Source organism: Acanthochromis polyacanthus, chromosome 12, assembly GCF_021347895.1.
Source record: "Acanthochromis polyacanthus isolate Apoly-LR-REF ecotype Palm Island chromosome 12, KAUST_Apoly_ChrSc, whole genome shotgun sequence".
Lineage (NCBI taxonomy): Eukaryota > Metazoa > Chordata > Actinopteri > Pomacentridae > Acanthochromis > Acanthochromis polyacanthus.
In genome coordinates this window covers 25,353,568-25,375,901 of record NC_067124.1, presented here as the reverse complement: position 1 = coordinate 25,375,901, position 22,334 = coordinate 25,353,568, and the positions used below count along the sequence as shown (strand labels likewise).

General features: G+C 40.6%; 1 protein-coding gene across 1 annotated transcript; it reads right to left on the bottom strand.

Annotated features, from left to right (window-relative positions):
* Positions 1-16,006: 16,006 nt before the first annotated feature.
* LOC110958437 (fucolectin-4-like) lies at positions 16,007-22,334 on the bottom strand. Its single transcript, XM_051957045.1, has 6 exons — positions 22,168-22,334; positions 20,428-20,492; positions 18,896-19,181; positions 18,365-18,519; positions 17,737-18,016; positions 16,007-16,693 (listed from the first exon to the last, which is right to left on the bottom strand). The coding sequence occupies exons 2-6, from the start codon at positions 20,489-20,491 to the stop codon at positions 16,543-16,545; spliced, it is 936 nt and encodes a 311-aa protein (XP_051813005.1). The 5' UTR covers position 20,492; positions 22,168-22,334; the 3' UTR covers positions 16,007-16,542.

Below are 22,334 nucleotides of genomic sequence, written 5' to 3'. Positions count from 1 at the left end.
TTCTCTGTTATTACATTTAGAGACTATACTGTATTGTAAATGAGGAGGAGTGATTCTCCCATTAGTGGTAAATGAGACGATGCATTTATTACATAAATGTGATACAAAAATGTTGGTCGTTCTTTCAGAAGAATTCTTTTTACAAGAATTTCTTTTAGGATTAATACAGTTTTACCGTTTCTTATCTCTTTATAAAGTCGTTTCACTTTTTGTCAGTCTGCATGTTACACTAATTCTTGCAGGGAAGTTCGTTTTTTCCACTTTCTTGTGGTCAGAAAGGACAGAAATGACATTTATGAAGCACTTGATATGGCTTGTATTTGTATCGATAAGAATATGAACAATTACAATAAGAAAACAGACGCTAGCAGCATACATGTCAGTGTCTTTATTGAAGTAAATCAGTGATTGATCACCGTCTTGCATGAATCAATCCATGATGATGGAGACAGAGCAAGATAGAAAAGCAGGGAAAAAATAGCAGATAATGTTTTCGAGATTCCCCTAAATTTCATAAATCTTGTGTTCAGAGGAGCATTCTGCATCGCCATGCAGTACCCTCCGGTATGCACCTGGTTGGCCAGGGGTTCATCTTACAGCAAGATAATGACCCAGAACACAAGTTCAAACTACGCCAGAACTACCTTAGGAAAAAAGAAGATGTAAACGTGAAAACATGGACGGGCTACCACAAACATGTCAGGTTATGTCAAAAAAAAAAAAAAGAGGATGTTATGAAAGTGAGTGGTAACTGTGATTATTTAAACCACTGAAGAGTCTGTATGTGGTTTAAGTTCCTCTCTTTGATATTACCAGAGGGAGTTTTAAAGTGTTGCTCTTCATAAAAAATAGGATAAACAGTTGAGCTTGGGTGGAATTGATCCAAGCAGTGCGCTACAAGAAGAAGAAGAAGGTAGTTCTGAGGTGAAAGAGCAAATCTTTAATTTTCACACTCTCAATATTTTCACCTGATATGAATCTGGATTAAAGCAACATAAAAATGTTTATCTTTCACATTTTTGGCCTCAAAACCCACAAAATATCTACTGTGAAGTTTAATCCCAAATTAGAAGAAGAAAAAAGAACATTAAGAACAAACGATTAAAGGATTTGTGGCTTCTATTCGCCTCCTTAGACTGCAGACATTCATTCATATGTTATGAATTTTTTTTTTTGTGAAATTACATGAACTGAGGCAGTGAGAAGAGTTAATGTTCTGAGATAATCTGTTGCAGCAAATAAATGAAATGTATTACCTGGATGTCCAGACAAAGCAAACGCTCTCTTCCAGGAGTCTGATGATTCTACAAAGAAGCTTTGCTTTTTATGTGTTTCTCTGTCCTTATCGCCTCATCAGTTGAATCATATCCAAACAGTTACCAGAAACCACATCATATACACCTTCAATTCTGTCCAATCACACACCACTGGGTTGCTGCCCTGCACGTTTTTTACTTCCCTCCCCTTAAATTTCTATTCACAGGTAATCCAAGTCCACAGCAAGAAATATGCCAATGATCAAACCATAGACCGCCACATTATATTTTACCAAACACATTGACTCAAGCAAGGGCGTAGGTTTGCATAGGGACGGTAGGAACATAACACTACCAACTTTTCAAGAGGGTCAAATTGTCCCCACCAACTTTTAAGCAACCTTATTTGCATTATATAATGAGTTCAGTTATATAGGTAATTTTGATTGTCTTCCCATATGTTGTAAGGATAGAACTGACCCTACCATTATTAAGTGAATTATTTTCATTATGTTCAGACCAGGTTCAGACTTACATTTACCCCTTTTCACTTGCTGAATGTGCCGGTCCAATCAAACATGCGTTTGAATGGCTGATGACTTGACACCCCCCCCCCCCCCCGACGAGAGTTAGCATAACATTAAACTGTGTGAACTTCCTAACCTGCAAAACTCGAGTAGGAAGCTGCTTAGAGAGAATTGTCCTCCTGTATATGTTTTCTACTGTTAACATTAATTAAACTGTGAGAAATGTAGTGAACTCTGCTGGAAAATATAGAACCAGAAAAATGTGAGCAAGAAGCTGCTTAGAGAGAGAGGTCCCAGTCTGTGTTTCACAGGAAAGAGTTGACAGTCAAAAAAAAAAAAACACATGCTGCTGCTTTTCTTTTTGTAAACGGCCTGGTTTAGAAGGAAAGAAGGCTAGAGCATGTTGTGACTTTACACTTTTGAAACCAAATACCTATTATTGCATTTATTTATTAATTTAAATGGATTTAATTACTATCACCTGAACCAATACACATGAAAGTTAGTATAAGTCAATACAGATTTATTTTTGCATTGATCATTTAGCTTATCAGTTAATTAGGTTCATATTTGTGAGAAATGTAGCCCTATCTGTTTGGTCTTATTAATGTCCCGTCCCCAGCAAAAAGTGTACATGCAGGTTATGCTGTTATATCGTCCCTACCAATGTTGAGACCAAACCTACACCCTTGGACTCAAGGGTATGAACAGTCATTTTCATAAAATCTTTAATTCACTGGAAAGCTTCTGCATCCTCTGCAGACTACGGCTTCACCATTACAGCTTGCCTGAAGGAGTTTAAAGATGCCAAATCACTTCATTACACAACAGCACATTTAAAGTACCCTATCAATCGCTTCCAAGTCAGAGGCCATGATTCTCTGTCGGAAACCAGTGGATTGCTCCCTCCGGGTTGGGGAAGAGTTTCTTCTACAAGCAACAGAGTTCAAGTATCTTAAGATCTTGTTCATAAGTGATGGGAAAATGGGGCGTGAGATGAACAGGCAGATTGGTGTAGCGGCAGCAGCAATGTGGGCATTGTATCAAACCGTTGTGGTGAAGAGGGAGCTGAGGTACAAGGTGAAGCTCTCAATTTATCTGTCTATATCCATTCCAACCCTCACTTCTGGTCATGAGCTCTGGGTAGTGACTGAAAGAAGAAGATTGCGGATACAAGCAGTTGAAATGAGCCTCTACCTCAGGGTGGCTAGGCTCAGCCCTAAAGATAGGGTTAGAAGCTCAGGCATCCAGAAAGAGATCAGAGTAGAGCTGCTGTTGCTCATTTGTGTCGAAAGGAGGCAGTTGAGGTGGTTTGGCCATCTGATTTGGATGTCTCCGGGGAGGCTTCCTTTGGAGATTTTACAAGCACATCCACCTAAGAGGAGACCCTGGGGCAGACCCAGAATTCGCTGGAGGGATTATATCTCTCACCTAGCCTTTGAATGCCTCGGGATCCCCCAGGAAGAGCTGGAAAGTGTTGCTGGGAGAGGGACATCTGGAATGACCTGCTTCGTCAGCTGCCTTCGTGGCCTGGCCCCGGATAAGCGCAAGACAGTGGATGGATGGATGACATTTACATCATTGTAAATGAGAAATTGTTCTCAACTGATCGAACCTGGTCAAACAAGAAGTAAAAAATAATAATTTTTTAAAAAGCACTGAGAATATTCTGGATGTTTTGCACGAGCTTTGTGCTCATTGCTCAAGACTTAGTCAAATACTAGTGTTTCGTACATTGAAAGGGGGTTGTGCAATTTATTTATTTTTTTGGTAGAAGGTTCAAGGTTTCTTTGTTTTTCCCATGGGTACACTGTGATTGTCAGGAATTGTATTATTCATGAATGTTGTCCGGAAATCCCCTTGGGGATGTGCCATTAGAACATAATTAGGGTCCCAGCACCGACAGTGCCGAGGACAGGCGGTGCAAGGGCACCGACCGTCCAAGGCACCACAGTTTTGTTTGTGCATCTCGCACAGGTTTTCTTTAACAATGGAGAAATCTGCAGGATGAAGACACAAAAATCAGTCATTTCATGAACATTAATTTTCATGAAAACTGAACACAAGTAATTTTGATGCTGTGTTGAAGGAAATTGCATTTGAGTTTTCTGCACATCTATTTTTTTCTTTATTGAACCATATAGATTTGCATAGATGTAGAAGAAACAACAATGTTCATACAACTTGTGCTGTCTCATGTTTTACTGTACGTAACTACAAAATGAATCATCCATTCTCTATACACCGCTTTATCCTCACCAGGGCCGTGGGGGGCACTGGAGCCTATCCCAGCTGACTCGGGCAAAGGCATGGGACACCCTGGACAGGTCACCAGTCTGTCACAGGGCCACATATACAGACAGACAATCACACTCACATTCACACCTACGGACAATTTAGAGTGATCAATTAACCTCAGCATATTTTTGGACTGTGGGAGGAAGCTGGAATGCCCGGAGAAAACCCACACATGCACAGGGAGAACATGCAAACTCCATGCAGAAAGATCCCAGGCCCAGCCCGGGATTTGAACCAGGGATCTTCTTGCTGCAAGGCGAAGTGCTAACCACTTACTCCACTGTGCAGCCCCCCCAAAAAATGAATCATTCTATGATAATAAATGTCAGTGGCGGATTTAGCAATTTGGGGGCCCAAGGCGAATTTAGCTAGGGGGGCCCTTCAAATCCTTACTTTTAACAAGGACCTTTTAAAATGTGAGAAATACGATTCAGATTTCATCCCGTTGTATGCCAAAATGCGAAATATTTATTTTTTTAAATAGTTAAGCAGCGTGACAGTGTATTTGTGTGAGTGAGTCAATTAAGTCCCATTTTATCTATAACTGTAACTGTAACTGAACAATAAATAATAATAAAATAATAATGACACAATATTGTAATAATACAATAATAATATCAATAATATCAATCACAGCAATGTGTAGAGTAAGACAGAGATCGAGAGAGAGACAGAGACACAGAGAGTGAGAGTGTGTGAATGAATGTATGTGTATGAGAGAGAAAATGTGTTGGAGTCAAAGAGAGAAAATAAGGGTGTATGAATGAAGGAGTGGGGGAAAAGTGTCTCTATCCTGACTGCTACTGTCTCCCTGCTGCTTTCAGTGACGCCTGCAGAATTTTTTCATAGGGGTGGCCAGGTGGAGCCACTTAAAATCTTGGGGTGGCACACCAAAACTAAAAAGTCATAATTTCAGGAATTTTATTTTACTAGTGCTATTATTACTGTCTTTTTTTTTAAATATAATACTGTAGTATGTAGGCTAGCAGAAAACTATCAGAAACACTTGAGGAAGCACCTATTGATAAACTTGTCTTATGTTATATTTAAGCAGACCTATGTAAACAGCGCGGGTGGGTGGGGCCGCCCGCGGGATGTCTGTCCCTTGAGGGTTAATGTTACTAATGATCTAATGTGCATAGACTAATAACAGTCCAGTTAACATTTTGAGTTAATTTGCTCCCTTCCTTCCTCTTCATCACTATGCTTCTGGTGCTCGACCGTTGGCTCTCTCTCTCCTCCTGTGCTAATTTTCTTCTTGAAGTAAGAAGAGATGTCTTGACTTCTCTTCGTGGTTTGCAAATTGAAACTAGAAAAACACTCAGAGCACAGTACTCCACCAAGGCTGCTGAGTTAACATATTATTTACAACAGATGAAATCTTTAATAAAAACTGACCTTGTGCTGAGCACAGGCATGTGTTATGCATGTGCATGTTATGTATGGATACCAAACTGCATGTAAATTACACTTATGAAGGTGTGTTGATCAGTTCATCACTTTTGGCAAGCTAGTGTTAAAATAACCGTTCCCTCAATGCTTTTATTTTGAAGACGTATTTTAATGTTGCAGACTTTTATTTTGTCACCATTCCAGCGGCACAGGAAGCGTTGTCTAAGAAGCAGTTTCTTGACAAGACGAAGACGCTGAAAAGTCCGAAAATTCACATAAAGATGACAGAAAACGGTTCCACGCTGTTGCTTTCTATTAAAGGATGTGTTTAAACTTATAAGCACCTACCGGTTACAAGGTGTTATGGTGAAGAAATGAGGGAAGGACAGAAAGGTGAATTTGTGTTCAAATAAGGCTGATGGCTGAACTTAAAGGCATTATGGAGGATGTTTTTGTTGTTTAATTTGTCTGATTCACATAAAATGAATATACTGACCTTTAGTGGACTTGTATGAATGGTTTCCAAAAGAATAAAAAATTAAAAAAATAACTGTGGACATGGCAGGACCTGAAAAACATCAGCCAATCAACGCGCTCGGACCGAGGCGTTTGCTTTGCTCCCTTTCCTGTCAATCAAAAATCTTCCGGCTCAGGCCTAGTTACGTAGATAACGTACGCCTTGGACTTACGTGTTTTCTGTATGTGTTGCTTTGGTATAGCTTCGTAGTTAGCTGGCGACTTGTTTTGCTCATCTTTTTGTACATAATGACAGATAAAGATCCAGGGGGACCCAGCCGTAAAAGAAAGGCATTTTTTGAGGTCAGAGAAAATAAAAGACAACTGGATCGCGAGAATGCAAAAACAAAAGTGATTATTGGCGAGTCATTTGGGCGATGGCGTCAGCTCAAGCAACAAATGGACCTAAAGACAGATGCCTTGGTTGCTAAATTCCTTCTGGCAACTTAACAAGTCCTACGCAAGTTTCTGGAGGGGGGTGTTTCTTCGTAAATGTTAAGAGGACTGAGGTTAGAGGGGGGTGAGAGGTTGTATGTGCGCATGCGCATGATACGTTCAAAGTCATAGGAAATTAAATCTCCTCTAATGCCTTTAACTGTATGGCTGGGGTTTGCTACGTCACGTGACTAAAATATGTACTGGTCGGCAGGAATTGATGGGACTCAGAAACACCCCACAGTTTAACCATTTGTTCCTTGTATGATTTCCAGCTGATAAATCATGGCCAATTTGTAGGAGGATCACAATCATGTGATGGCCAGCAGCAGGTAGCAGACAGTGTTCACATCATGGTTACAGCAACACTGTGCAGGCTGCTATATCTGGCAATGGGAAATCTTTAACAATGCCGTGAATCCACATTATAAGCCGCATCACTGCTAGAATTTAATCACTTGGTCCTTGTGTCATTTCTGGCCTTCCCTGAAAATTTCATCCAAATCTGTTGCTTTTGAGTAATGTTTCACACGGACAGACAGATTCACAGACTAACAGTCACAGATAAACATATGCCGATCGTCACATAACTCCGCCATGCCTTGGCGGAGTAATAATAGCAGCAGCAAGCATTAGCTGACTATGCCTGTACCTCAAATGTTAAAAAGCACAGCAGTGCTGCTCTAACAGGTTGCTGTAGCAGCACCTTTTGGCACTTACAAAGCACGTCATGACGAATATTACTTCTCCCCCTTCTTTTTGCAAAGGAAATTATGACTTACTCATAGTCCTCTGTTCAGATCGGTGCTGCTGATCGATGCGGATCAATGGTGATGGTGTCAGAGTTTGCAACCTACTCAGAACCAATGGAATGAATGAGTGACTGACATCACTGTTAGACAATGAGCCAATCAAGGGGGAAGGAACCGTCTTTGTCGCCTCTGACTGGCTAAGTGTGCGCAGTCTGAGCCTTGTCCTTGCCGCGGTGTGAGCTTAACTGGCAATTGACATTTGTAACTGGCCAGTAGGGTGGCCAGTGGGGTGGCCAGCAGATTTGTAGGGGTGGCCGCGGCCACCCAAGGCCACCGCCTGGTGGCGCCATTGGACATCATGTCCGCTTCCATCTTTCACTTTTGACACTCTCGCTATCGTGGCCTGGATGGAATAGTCCATTATTAAAAGAAATGGGAGGGGTGTGCACGGATACTTTATTTCTTTGTATTTTAGTTTGTTGTCTTTGTTTCCCATTTAAACATACAAATTTACAATTTAAAAACGCAATGACTGGGGATCACTGTCCACAGGGCCCCGATTCCCAGCTGAATGGAGAGTGGGCTGCCGGTTTGGGGGCCCCTGCAGTTGGTTAACGTTGATGCAGAGGTTGTTGTCTCTGCACCAGCAAACCGGCAATTCTACCTCCTCTCTAGTGGGACTCATCGTTGTTAGTGATGCATCCCACCACTGCTGTGTCATCCGCGAACTTCACTATATGGCAGCTCGGATGTTTTGCAGAGCAGTCATACGTGAGCAGGGTGAACAGGAGGGAGCTCAGCACACAGCCCTGGGGCAAGCCAGTGTTGATGATGATTGGGGAGGAGGTGGTGTTGTGAATCCAGACGCTTTGGTGTCTGCCTGTCAGGAAGTCCAGGACCCAGTTCCCCAGTGAAGGACTGAGCACCAGGGTGGATAGTTTTCCCACCAGCGTCTGTGGAATGATGGTGTTGAAGGCGGAGGAGAAGTCTAGGAAGAGCACACGGACACATGCGTTCCTGCTCTCCAGATGGGTGAGGACTGTGTGCACCACTGAAGAGATGGGATCGTCAGTGGAGCGGTTTTTCTTGTAGGTGTACTGGTGGGGGTCCAAAGTGGCGTCAATGGAACTTTTGATGTGAGCCATCACTAGCCTCTCAAAGCACTTCATGACTATCGGTGTGAGGGCTACAGGCCGATAGTCATTCAGGCCCGTCACTTTGGAAGACTTGGGGACCGGTATGATAGTGGCAGCCTTCAGGCAAGCAGGAATGGATGCTACCTGAAGTGAGGTGTTGAAGATGTCTGTTAGTACCTCGGAGAGTTGATGTGCACAGTCCCTCAGTACTCGTCCTGAGATGTTGTCAGGGCCTGCAGCTTTGTGGGGATTGATCCTCTGGAGTGTCCTTGTCACATCTCCTTGGGTCACAATAAGGGGCATGTCATCTAGAGAGGAGGTGAGTCTGGAGCAGGGCGGTGTGTTGGGATCATCAAAGCGGGCGTAGAATTTATTGAGTCTGTCTGGGAGGGATGGATCCGTGGGGCATTGTGCATCTCTGACGTCGTAGTCAGTGATGCACGTGATCCACCTTATGCCTTTCCGCATTCTCCTGGGATCACTGGATGAGAAGTGACCCTGGATTCTCTGCTCATATGTGGCCTTGGCCTTTTTGATGCCAGCTACTAGAGCTCTCCTTGCTGCTCTCAGTGCTGTTTCCTCACCTGCCCTGAGTGCAGCATCCCTGGCCTTCATAAGGGCTCTCACCTCTGCATTCAGTCATGGCTTGTCATTGCGGTAGGTGGCTATAGTCCTGGTGGTCTTGACGTCGTCAGCACACTGGGAGATGAAGCCTAGGACCGAGCTGGTGTACTCCTCCAGGTCCATCTCACCTCCATATGTTGCTGCCTCCTTGAAGACGTACACTGTCTATGTTTATGCGTCGATTTATGGCACAAACAAATTAGAATCGCATGGAACGTAATGCAGTGAGGCTCAGATCTTTTATTCTGCAAAAACTTTTTTTTTTTTTCAGTTTTGAAATGTCGCTTCTTCCCAGTTTCAGAGTTCATTTTACTACGTGTTGTCTCTTGGTTGACAGATTCTTGTCCGTATTCTAAATGTTTCACAGAGGCGGTTGTTCATTTCTCATGCCAATTTCTGAAACATTTTATTGCTAATAGCTTTATTTTTGGCTGTACCGTTTGACACTGAATTTGAATTTGTTTGAATTTCTTAATTTAAGAATTAAAAGCATTTGGAAATACAGTTCAGTAGCTCTAAAGTATGAGACTTGCTGAAATTTTATACTTGCATATTAAATTTTCTAAATTCAAATGCTTTTCTTGTAATGAAACATGTTACACACATCAGACCAGTGCAAAAGAGCAATTAAGTGTATTTTCAGAGCAGCAGAATTCAATTTGAAATTGAGATTCAAATAAAATTTGATTTTAATCAAGCTGCACAATTCAAGAATGCATGTCTAAATGTATATCGGCCTAAAGCTTAAACCTGCATGCCAACCATGACAGTTAAAGCTACATCTGTAAAATAAGGGACAAGTACACGTCTCATTCTGTGAAAGTCTGTGGTTTTTGTCAAAATGTTTTGGGCTCTTGAAGTAGATTAATACTGTCAAGATGGCTCACAACTGACAAAATATCCCATGTTGAACCACCTTTTCTTTGCACTACAACTGGTACATTTAGTCTGCTTTCTACAGCACCTTGAACATTAGTTTTAGGAAGGTGCTATAGAAATAAAGTTGCATGTAACTGGACTGCTTTTGTCACTTACCAAACAGGTGCAGATACAAAATGGCACCAGCAGGGGAAGTCCTCTTCTGCATTAAACTGTCAAAGTGCCAGCTGTGAAGAGTGTTGGTGAGGCTCAAAATGTTTGAAAAACGCCAAGCTTTACCTCTTATGAAGAGGAGGTTGGTACATTCTATTTCAGGGTTTTTACAGGTTGTTGCTGCAGTATCTGACTGAGGTCTCATCCATATGCATGTGTTTTTAACTGTATTTTTCTACGTATTCAAAAAGTCAATCTCTAACCTGTTTGCACCAATTCACCATGGCTTCTTTCTTTTTCAGGTAGAATCTACGAACTGTGAGGACTATTTATGTATATTTTTGGCCACTGGGCCTTCTATCCTTTATTTCTATTTCATCTTTCCATTTCTCGGTTAGGATGTGATCAGTGTGTAACTTTTTGTTTTCAGGTTGTTCATCTCCCCGAAGTTTAGCTTAGTGCGAACACTTGCATCGTCGATGATCGCTCTACAGTAAGTCCCGTGTTTACTTCCTAATTTTAATGGGTTGTCTCACCTCGGCCGCCGTGTCAACCTGTTCTGTCTTTCCAACGTGGCTGCCGTGCCGTGTTATTCGCATGATGGCCGCCGTGCCGCTTCTTCAGGCTGTCTCTGTCCATTCCACGCCATGCGTCGTCCAGCATGGCCGCCGTTGCGTAGTTTGAAGCCATGCTGGAGAAGAAATTTTATTTTGATCTACACAAAGTAAGTGGTATCTGTCTTTAAATGTTGGTTCTGGTGTTGGCTTTTATCTTGAGCTCTCATTCTCTTTCCTACATGGCCGGCTGCCAACCAGAGGTGTGAAGACCGTTGCATTTGTTTAGTGTTAGTAGTATCGTGTTGTACAAATCCTCATGTGTCTGCTGTAGTCAGTGGTGTAGTCTAGTTTTTTCTAGTGGGTATACGCCGGCCTCATAAACCAAAGTCAGGTCAGGTTCTCATATATGTGCATGTGCATGTGCATGTGCATGTGCACGCACGCACGCACACACACACACACACACACACACACACACACACACACACACACACACACACACACACACACACACACACACAGCAAGAGCAGCTCCTTTATTTCAAACTGCCAATTAGATACTTATAGACATTATAGCGTCAGCAGCTCCTCTTCCTGCCATCAGGTAGAGCTGATGTTTCCGCTTCATCATGTGCAGAGTTTTGTTCATTTATTTTTGTGCAAAAAAGTTTGATTGAAATATTAAACAAAAGTAAGAATGCCTGTTTTTGTAACAAAACAAATGCAAAAAATGAGTCAATTATAAGGCTTCTCATAAAAACACTGAATGAAAAAGAGTTTGTCAAAACACAAATGATTCATATTTGCCTGGTTAGGCTAAAATATGCGGCTACAAACAATAATAAATTAGGAGCCGTTTGGGAGCCGAAAGAACCGGCTTTTCTTTGGAAGCCGTGCCAAGAGCTCTCTGAAAAGAGCCGAACTTCCATCACTACTGTCCTCCTCTCTGTCCCTCATCTATCAACTGGTTTTTGAAGGCAGAGCTGCGATGCAATTCAGAGACTTCATTAACTGAGTAGCATCACGTGGGATGCCTGAACTCGTACATAATTGGTCTGTGCGTTTCTGAGCTGATAGACCAATGATAAACATTGGAAAACTGCACCGGTAAAATAGAAGCGACCTGTCAAATTTACACCCGTATAGACGGCATCTGGGTCCGGATCCACCTTTTAGTGAGCCCTGTTCTCAGCCAGACACCTTGTTTTGTAGACATCTTGTCTTAAAGCCGTCAGGTTCACTCAATGACCCTGTTCCTCCTCGACTTTTTAAGGAGGTTTTCCCCACTGTTGGGCCACATTTACACAGCATCATTAACGGCAGACTGTCCTCTGGGGTGGTCCCTGTAAATTTTAAACATGCAGTTGTGCAACCCCCGATTAAAAAGCCTGGACTGGACCCTGCTGTTATTGCTAATTTTAGGCCCATTTCTAAATTGTCCTCCCTTTCCAAAATCTTTGAGAAGATTGTTTACTCTCAGCTCATGGACTTTTTAAATGAACAAAATGTTCTTGACATTTTCCAGTCTGGTTTAAAAGAAAGCATAGCACAAAGTCAGCCTTTTTAAGAGTTTTTAATGACATCTTCTTAGCTACTGATTATGATCATTGTGTAATCCTTGTGCTCTTAAAAGTCAGTTAACAGTAGCTCCACCTCAAACAGTCTCTTTGAGTGTCGATCAGATTTTGAATGCAAATCCTCTTGTGCCACTGGTATTTGAGTAAAGGATCTGTTGACTTTCTTCACCAGTGGCGTTGACCTGATCTTTCCTTGGGTTATATAGAACTCCGACTTTAACAAAACATGTCAAAGGGAACATTAGTAACAACTGTACGTGTTAAAAATGCTGAGTCGCACAGTTTTACTTTTTGCAAACCACACTTTCTCTAGAACTGGTCTGGTAAATGAGTCACAAATCTTTCAACATCACAAATGTTTGACTTCTCTGTTTTGCTCCACAACGACACATTAAAATCTAATTCTCTGCAGGTTATTAAAATCTCTAGCCATGAATATGATGGCATTTTTCTTTTTAATGTTGTGTGGTTGTACCATAATATGAAGAGCACTGCCCTTCAATAAGTAGCAAAAATACAATCTGAGATGTCATGGTATTCAGAAATAGTAAAAGTATGCAGGTCTTTTACTTCACTTGAGTAAACTACCAATACTATATGAAATAAACTAATTCATAGCTGATTTTGTACCTGAAATAACTTGGAAGATTGATATTTGAAAATGAGTGTAGATCAAATTTTGAATGTAAATCCATTACTTGTAATTAAATGTTTTAAGGGGACTTCCTCAAAGACTGGTGTTGGTGTGGTCTTGGCTCTGATTCTACAGAACTCTGACTGTACCAAAATGTGCACAGGAAAACCATTAAAACAACTGTAAATGCTGAGTTGCATATTTTTACTTTGCACAATCCACACTTGGGTTCAGGTGTTTTGCAAGCATTCTGTGACTTCTCTGTTCTGCTCATTGAAAACACACAAACATCAAATTCTCTGCAGTTTCTAGCCATGAATACATGGATATGATGCCATTATTCTGTTGAATTTCCGGTTGTATGTTGTTCTGATTATTAGTGCTCTTTCAACAAGTAGCAAAAATGCAATCTGAGCTGCCATGATACTCATAAATAGTAAAAGTATGCAGATCGTTTACTTTACTTTTGTGAAAGTGCTAGTACAATATAGAAATAATAATGCTATTTGAGTACATGTACAAATGATAGGATGGATGGCCAGTTGCTTTTTTGGTCTGTGCAGTGCGTGTTGAGGAGAATGGAGACCTTAACATTGAAATCTACAGGAAACCTACACATATAGACCAGTATCTGCTGTTTGATCCCCCCCATCCACTGGAACATAAACTGGGTCATCAGAACCAGGCTGAGAATGTTCCTTCTAATGCAGAGTTAAAGGAGAAGGAGCATTCCCACATTAGGGAAGCACTGAGGAACTGTGGCTACCCCAATTTGGCCTTTATCAAATCTACCAAAAGATCTAGAAAAGACAACACCACAGCAAAGACAACAGGAAGACAACATTGTTATGCCATACGTAACGGGAGTATCTGAGAGACTCAGGAAGTTTTTCTCCAAATGTAACATCCCGGTGTACTTCAGACCCAGCAACACTTAAAGGCAAAGACTGGTTCACCCCAAGGATAAAACACCAACACACAAGCAGAGCAGTGTCCACTGCAGTGAAGAGAGCACAGACTTGTACATAGGAGAGAGTTAACAACAGCTTCACAACCGCTTGGCTCAACACAGGAGAGCAGCTCCTCTGGACTAGAGACTCAGCAGTCCACCTGCATCTGAAGGATAAAGGACATTCCTTTGAGGACAGCAATGTCCACATTTTGGACCAAGAGGCATGATAGTTTTAGAAAGGAGTGAAGGAAGCCATCTATGTGAAACTGGAACAGCCATCTCTAATCAGAGGAGGGAGTTTGTGACACCATTTATCAAACACCTATAATGCGGTGGTACCATCTTTCCTCAGAAAGTTTCGCCATCGTTATCATCTTGAGTAACTCCTGACTTGGCAGATTCAAATCCTTTGTTGTGTAAACTGGCATGTCCCACCACCATGACTGCTGTTGTTGCTGATGGACAACTAGATTTCACAGCAGTTCACACCTAGAGGCATATGAGTCCTGGATCGTTAATGTGCCGTTAGCCACATGACCTGGAGCAACTATAAATTCTGAAACTCCCCATCAGTCAGTTAGAACTCAAGAAGCCTCTTGGATGAGAAGTGAAATGCATTGAAGAACCTACAAGTGAAGTCCAGTTGATTTTTACTGAAAGAGTGGTGTGATGAAATAATTCCTTTTGTGCCTTCAAAGGGCATAGATGAAACTCTGCACTGTAGAATGTGCAGATCTTTGAGGTTCTAGACTCTCCTTACCCAGCTCTCCCCATTCAGCACAGCTCAAGCACACCAGCTCACCTGCAACTGAAACCCCTCCACCCTATGCAATTACAAGTTGGTCGTAATTCAGTCTTGTATGATAGGACCAGAGTCTGTTTCTGAATAATAATAATAATATACAGGGTGTCCCTAAAGTCTGGACACAGGAAATCTCATTAACTATAATTTTTTTTGCCTCGACAGATTTAATATAGTAGCTTTATTGACTATATTAAATACACTGCTTTAAAAAAAATTAAAGGAACACTTTATAATCTAAGTATTGCATCAAATCAGTCAAACATGTGGGATACTGATCTGGTCAAGTAAGTAAAAGAGGGGATTTTTTAGTCAGCTTCAGCTGCTTTGGTGTTCATGAAATTAAGAACAGGTGCACTAGAGGGGTAACAATGAGACACCCCTCAAAACAGGATTGGTTTTACACATGAAGGCCACTGATATTTTATTCCCTTCTTGTGTTTTCTGACTGTTTTTCAATATTTTTGCATTTGGCTAGGGTCATTGTCACTACTGGTAGCATGAGGCGATACCTGGACCCTACAGAGGTTGAAGAGGCAGTCCAACTCCTCCACAATGGCACATGGATCCATTGTCAGACCCTACATTGGTGCAATGGTCCTTGGTTCCTTGTGGTGCACGACAATGCCTGGCCTCATGTGGCAAGAGGATGCAGACACTTCCTGGAGGATGAAGGAATTGACAGTGTTGACTGGCCCCGATACTCACCTGACCTAAATCCAATAGAACGCCTTTGGAACATTATGTTGCTCCTCAGACTGTCCAGGAGCTCAGTGATGCCCTGGTTCAGATCTGGGAGGAGATACCCCAGGACACCATCCATCGTCTCGTTCAGAGCTTGTCCCGACATTGTCAGGCTGCATACAAGCACATGGAGGCCATACAAACTACTGAGTACCTTTTTGAGTTGCTGCCAATGAATTTCAGAAAATGGACTAGCCTGCCACATCAGTTTTTCACTTTGATTTTGGGGTGTCTTGAATTTAGCCCTCCTGGGGGTTGATCACTTTCATTTCCATCAAACAATGTGGCACTTTTCATTCCTAACACATTATCCAGTCCATATCAATGTAAATATCCAATTTGTTTTTCCCCCGCATTGAAATATGATGTTTTCAAAGTGTTCCTTTAATTTTTTTGAGCAGTGTATATATTTGATCAGTAATCAAATATATATAAAATTCAAAACATTTAAAAATATATATTGAATAAAATGTCAAAATTCTCATTTTTTAATTTTTTTTTTTTTAACCCGTGTCGAGACTTTAAGGACACCCTGTAGAAAGCTCCACCTTGAAAGCTTTTATTTCTTCAATCCCAGTTTTGAAGACTTGTCATCAATACACTGCACTTTCAGGGTGAAAATGCTCCACTGTAGCATTACCTGCTTGTTTCACTCATAAGTCTGTCTTCCAGAATATAATGCAAACAAGGTAAAATAAATGCATTTCACTAGAGGGGATCTTGAATCCAGAACAATATTCATGAAATTAAATGGACACCATGGGGACATAAATGATGTAATATTATTTTAATGCTGGTTAAAAACAGAGATTAATCCTGCAGCAGGCATAGTGATAGTACATCAAAAGTTCGGTATTTAAACTCAACAATATCGTTTGGAACTGAAACACGGTCAGACATCAGATATAATCTAGGCTGGCTGATGTTGCAGGTATGCAGTAATGCGACCAGAATATTTCATTACTTGAGTTGAATCAGTGGTGGGAAGAGACAATGTTTTTAATGGCAGAATGTGTCTGAATGTGCTCCTTATAGTGCATTATAAATTATTTGTTAATGAATTGTAATATTTATGTGCAAAGTGGTGGCCTGAGAAACTCACATATTAGAACATGAGATAACATTTAAACACGTTTTGCTTAAATACCACAATACAGTCACTGTTCTTCCCACTGTACAAAAATGTACTGGGACTTATTATGTGGAGGAAACTAAATGAGTTGATATTGGTCCCTTTGTTTCACTGCTTGTTTTTTTTTCTGATCATACTGAAGCTTGAATTTTGTTAAATTTTAGTACATGTAAGGCCTAATCCAGCCTTGAGCCGTAAACCTCAACCTCACACAGAGTTAGGAACTCTTCTCTATCAGGTATGACGATATTTACGTAGCGGCCATCCATCCCGTTGCAACTGAAGGCAGTGACATCACCTGCCGGGATCTTTGTGATCACAGCACACCTGGTAGAAGAAGCAGAAATCACTGGAGTGAATCATTTTGAAAACAAAATAGCATTTGTTGCGAGCACTGACAGTAAATAAACAATGGATTTAGCCACTCACTTATTGGTTTGTGGACTACTGTTTAAAGACTCGAGCTAGGAATTTGGCCATTGCCATCTTGATCTTTTCAGACCAGACCTAACAAATGAGTGTTTGATCTGACTGGAGAACCTGAGACTACAAATACAAGAATACCTTGCCCTATTGTCTATTTTTTTTCTAAATGGGACAACAATTTACACAATGAACAATACTTTGTATTTAGAAAGTATTTAAACTAGTGATTGTGACCATAAAGTCGTTCAGAAAATGTTTACGGAGGCAACAAAACGAGTAAGAAGTAGAGTCATTTTCTCATAAACAATCGGATTTCTTTTGCAAATCGAGGACTCGCTCCCTGCTCGATTTGCCCAGATTGAATGCACATTTAAGGCAATTGGCTTCACTTTCACATGGTCAGTTGCTTTGTTTTTTTAGACTGCAATCCTCCCTCTGAACATTGAGGTTCTTTTTAGCTGCAATATTGGATGCTTCCAAGGTTTTTATACCAGTGGTCCCACCACACTCCTATTCACTGTAGCCTTCTGTGTTGCTGCAATTGATCCCCTGTTCACCTCTGGGAATCCAGTCATTGCTACCAGGAAAGCACATTGCTACTAGTGTGCCAGTGTGGGAATGTCACCACAGAAAGCAGATTTCAAACCTCAAGATACTGTGGCTTACTGGTGATTTTTGGCTGTAATAGGTTTAACTAATTCACCCTCGTGGTGCTGCAAGAGGAAAACTCAGCTGGGTTCAACCTGGATCACTGAACATCTGCACAAACTTTAATGACAACCTATCCAACAGTAGCTGACATAGTTCAGTCTGCACCAAAATGGTGGCCCACCTGTTCTCTTGTATGGCAAAAAATATTAATGACAGCAGCTGCATGTTGTATGAAAAACAAGCACAAGTGTTCATCTAAAGCAGGGACTTTAAGTTAGCAGTTTGGGAACTACCTGGCGTTGTTGTTGCCGTTGTTGACAAGAGAATCTCCAATACGGATCTCGGCTCCATTGAGTCGTTCTGAGAGAGAGTTTCTGTTGGTTACCTTGACAGTAAACACTTTGTGTGTTTTACCCAGATCCAGTCGCCACCAGGGGCTGATGTCGTTGCTCGTGTGAGTGCAGGAGCCACTATCCCAGTCGCTGTTATGATCCCCATCTATAGCATTTAGTGCCTTGCCAATTGAATGCACTGATGACTGCGTGGCTTTTCCGAGTGGCGCAAGATTATCTTCTGCAAAAAAAAATGTAGGTACGTCATTACTGTTAATACAACAAGCTGCTCATTAACCAAAGTTTAAATCTGTATCACACAAAAAAATACTCAAAATCATTGACAGTTTATAAGCTACAAATATGTGAAATATATACAATTATTATTATGGGCCATGTCGCTTTGTAATCAATAATAACAAAAAAATCTTCCAACCACCTTTCATTTTTGGCAAACTAAGTGCACCATGTGGGCATCAATACCTTTTGCATGTCAACCAGAAATGTTGAGCTAAAACTAGTTTATAGACAAAATAGTAATGGCTACATCCAGTCTACATTTATTTGGTGTAATAGCTCAAAGTCTCACCAGTTGGGGGAAGGTACCCGTAGACTTCCACTTCACAGAGCGTAAGGTACCGTCCTATACCAGATAGAGCTAAAGTCACATAACGTCCCTCCACACGATTGCTGAAATTCACAGTGACTGATTGTCCTGCATCAGCAACAGCAATTGTACCAGCCCTGACAGAAAAGAGAGAAATAAAGTTTCTCATGACAGCAGCTGACTTGGAGAGCCAGTACTGATAACAGTGATATAGCTACAATTCCAGGATTATTGTTGCATTAGTCACTGCATAAGTGAAGATCGATATGGTAATGTATTAATGTCCATGCAGCGTATTTGGATATTTCCAAAAATCATTACGTTAACACCTGCTGAGTCTTCACCAGCTCTTGCACCTCAATGTTGCATTCACCTCAAATTATAGAACTGAGCAAATACAGCTGAGATGAAAATGAGCAAAAAAGCCTTGACAAACTAGCAGGACAGCCAAAATAAAAGTTAAGAGAATTTCCATCAATGTTAGATATTTGCTTATCTCTCATATCGACTTACTTTGTGTTATCCAAGCCATTGTTGGTCAAAGAGTTGCCTATGTGGATCCTCAGCCCGTTGATCCTGTGCTCACAGCAGTCTCCTCTGTTGGTGATGATGACGGAGGTGATGATGTAGGACTCCAGCAGGTCCACTCTCCACCAGGGGTTATTCGATTCTACAGTATGTGTGCACGATCCGTGTGAGTAGGTAGCGTCACGGTTTCCATCAATTGCATTGGAGGCAGCTGACATTATGTGTACGTAACGCGCTGACTGAGTGGCTTTTCCACGTAGGGCCAAGTTTTCTGTGGATGATACAGTTGGAAAGCATTTAGAAGGTATAATCAAAAGTCAAAGTAATGTAACACAGATATATAATGTGTTAGGCTTCTGTCAGCTCCTGCTTTGATTCTCTTAGACATACAATTCAGCCTTGTTTTTACAATGTCATTTGTCTGTAAGTGCTGTATGGGCTGATATTCACCAGCTTTTAAAACTGTATTAAAGAGCATAAAAAATGTATTTTGTGTTTGTGGTTCTTGTTCAGATACAGATACAAATATATATATTTGTGCTGATGTGTGGGCATGTGCAAGGCTGAACATTATCTTATAAGTGGCAATGGCATGACAATGCATGTTAAGTGATGTTGTGGAATGGCACTGAAATAAAGGAAGGAGTGGTGTAACTTATTACTTTCTAAAGAGAGAAAATTAGTAAAGTAACACATTATTTTTGAAGTAACGGGTAATGTGTAATACCTTAGCTTTTTTTGTGCAATGTCTTAGTCATGCAGTTCAAATGTTAAAGCAGATTTCACTCATTCGCTCATTTGCTAACACCACTGTTGCGTAATAAACTATAGCAACATTTGTAATGGATTGTGTTTGTATTTAGTTGAGTTGCTGGAATTCACAGCATGTTTCTTTGTGCTGCATTTATTGTCAAACTGATGGTAATTTATTTTTATTGTCTCCTTGGTTGCGATTTCTCAGTTGCAGTGCATTGAGGTCTCTATATTTAACCCCCATCAGACACATCATCTTATTTCTAACTTACTGCATCAGCTTGTTCCAACTCTTCGTTTATTTTCCTGTGCTTTCTATGTCAGGAAGACGCACACAGGTTTTTTTTATTGATTTTAAAAAACAAAAAAAACAACAAATAAACCCAAGACGCTCATTCTTATTATCATGTTGATAACATTACCTAAATTCCATTCACATTCAGCTTGATGTTTTTGGTATCTTTGTAAACTTTGGGCTCTGCACTACAATTACTCACTGACAGGCCCACTGGCAGGACGCTGCTTATTATGAGGTCAGGTTGTGTAATACAAGTTTGTATGAGGGAGAAGGTTAAAGTGCATTATGATGTTTAGAGGATCCAGACTACCTAAGTGCATGAGCAAAACATAAAAGGCAAACTGTTTATGCTGAACCAAAAGTACATGTGATGCTCAAACGAAAATAGTTTGCTTTTTTTCCCACTAATCCACTCTCCTGCATCTGGTGTTATTAGACATTGAAGATATTCTCAGATCATACTTACTATAAGTATATGCAGAGCTTGTTGCCAGCAGGAGCAGCAGGAGGAAAACACTCAGTTTCATCATTCTGGTTGAGAAAAACAATTACAGGCATTAATCTGCAAATTTAGAAGATTTACATTTCTGGTTCTTTGTTCTTACATTTAGAAGTGTATTGTGTTGAAAATGTTATTTAAATGTGGCAACAAAAAGTATTTAAGACCTTCTTTAACCTGAAATATCCGTAACTAAATAAGCATTTATCAAATTTAAAATTTGGAAATAGAACAGGTTATTTATGAAATCACTTTGTTTTTTCTGTATGCATAATACACCAAGGCTTCCAGGAGAGCTCACTTTCTTTTTTCCTGTTTTTTGTGCTCAGAAATTACCGAAACAATATTTATAGACACTTGATTTGGCTTTTATTTATCCTTACTCCTATTAACAAGAATATGAACAACACTAAGTCAAAAGCAGATGAAAAGTCACATTTAGCATCATAGAGGCTTAGATTTGTTTGAACAGTTTGTTGAATAAGTTTTTTTTTTTCCCCCTGATCTTTGAGTTAAAGTGACGCTTCAGTGGTGATGGTGCAAACACTGTCCATGCCGACATCTTTACTGAAGTGAATCAGTGATTGCATGAATCATACAACAATAATTCTTTAAATGGAATAAGGAGAGGGCTGCACAGTGGTTCGGTGGTTAGCACGTTTGCCTTGCAGCTAGAAGATCCCTGGTTCACCTCCTGGCCTTCCTTGGATCTTTTTGTGTGGAGTTTGCATGTTCTCCCTGTGCATGTATGGGTTTTCTCTGGGTACTCTGGCTTCCTCCCACAGTCCAAAAAGATGCTGAGGTTAACTGGTAACTCTAAATTGCCCGTAGGTGTGAATGCAAGTATGATTGTTTGTCTGTATGTGTAGCCCTGTGATAGACTGGTGATCTGTCCAGAGTGTCCCCTCCCTTCACCCTAAGTCAGCTGAGATACACGCCAGCCTCTCTGCGACCCCAGTGAGGATTCAGCAGTGTATAGATAATGGATGGATGGAATATAGAAAAGCTTGGCTGCCATGTAGTTTGCCCCTGCGTGAAGAGGTTGGTTGCAGCCTACAACCTCCCCACTAGATGCCACTAAATCCTATACTCTGGTGCTTTAAGGTCAGATGTCAGATGCACTATGTGTTAGACAACTAAAAAATACTGTAATGAAGTGCTAAATGAAAGCCATCTAAGATTATTAGGATACGGTCTTCTCTCCACTCTAGTTCTCTCACAGTTTTCTTCCTGAGATTTTTATTTTCTTCGCAAACTGCTGCTTCTGTCACTGTCAGGTCTTGACTTTAGTTCATGTTATGATTTGGCACTTTTTAAATGAAACTTTATTAAAAAATCTAAGATTCGAGAACAAACATGCAGTGTTAGGTGTATACAAAAATTATTATTTGATTATTATTAGCCATGATTATTAATTTTTTTTAATTAATTTGAGTTCCTCTTGTTGATATTACCTGGTGTTCAATTTAATTTTAGGATCCCTTTTTCTGACTAGAATTTTGTAGATCTGAGCTTAAAAAAATATGAACATTTGAGATGCTAGACCCTAAAAGCATTTTTTTTTAAAGTTTGCAAAATGTAAAATTAGTACAAGAACACGACAATTTCAGGATTACAAATTAATTTAGTAATTTACTAACAGTTCAATTTCAGAGATAGAATGAAGATTTTAGTAATCTGTTGCAACCAAGAGATGAAATGTGTTACCTGGACGTCCGGACAAAGCAAACACTGTCTTCCAGGAGTCTGATGATTCAACAAAGAAGAAAAGCTTCCAAACCCCTAAAAAATATTCTTTTTCCTGCTTTTTATACATTTACCGATCTTTATCTCCACGTCAGTTGAATCATGTCCAACCAATCAACATGGAATCA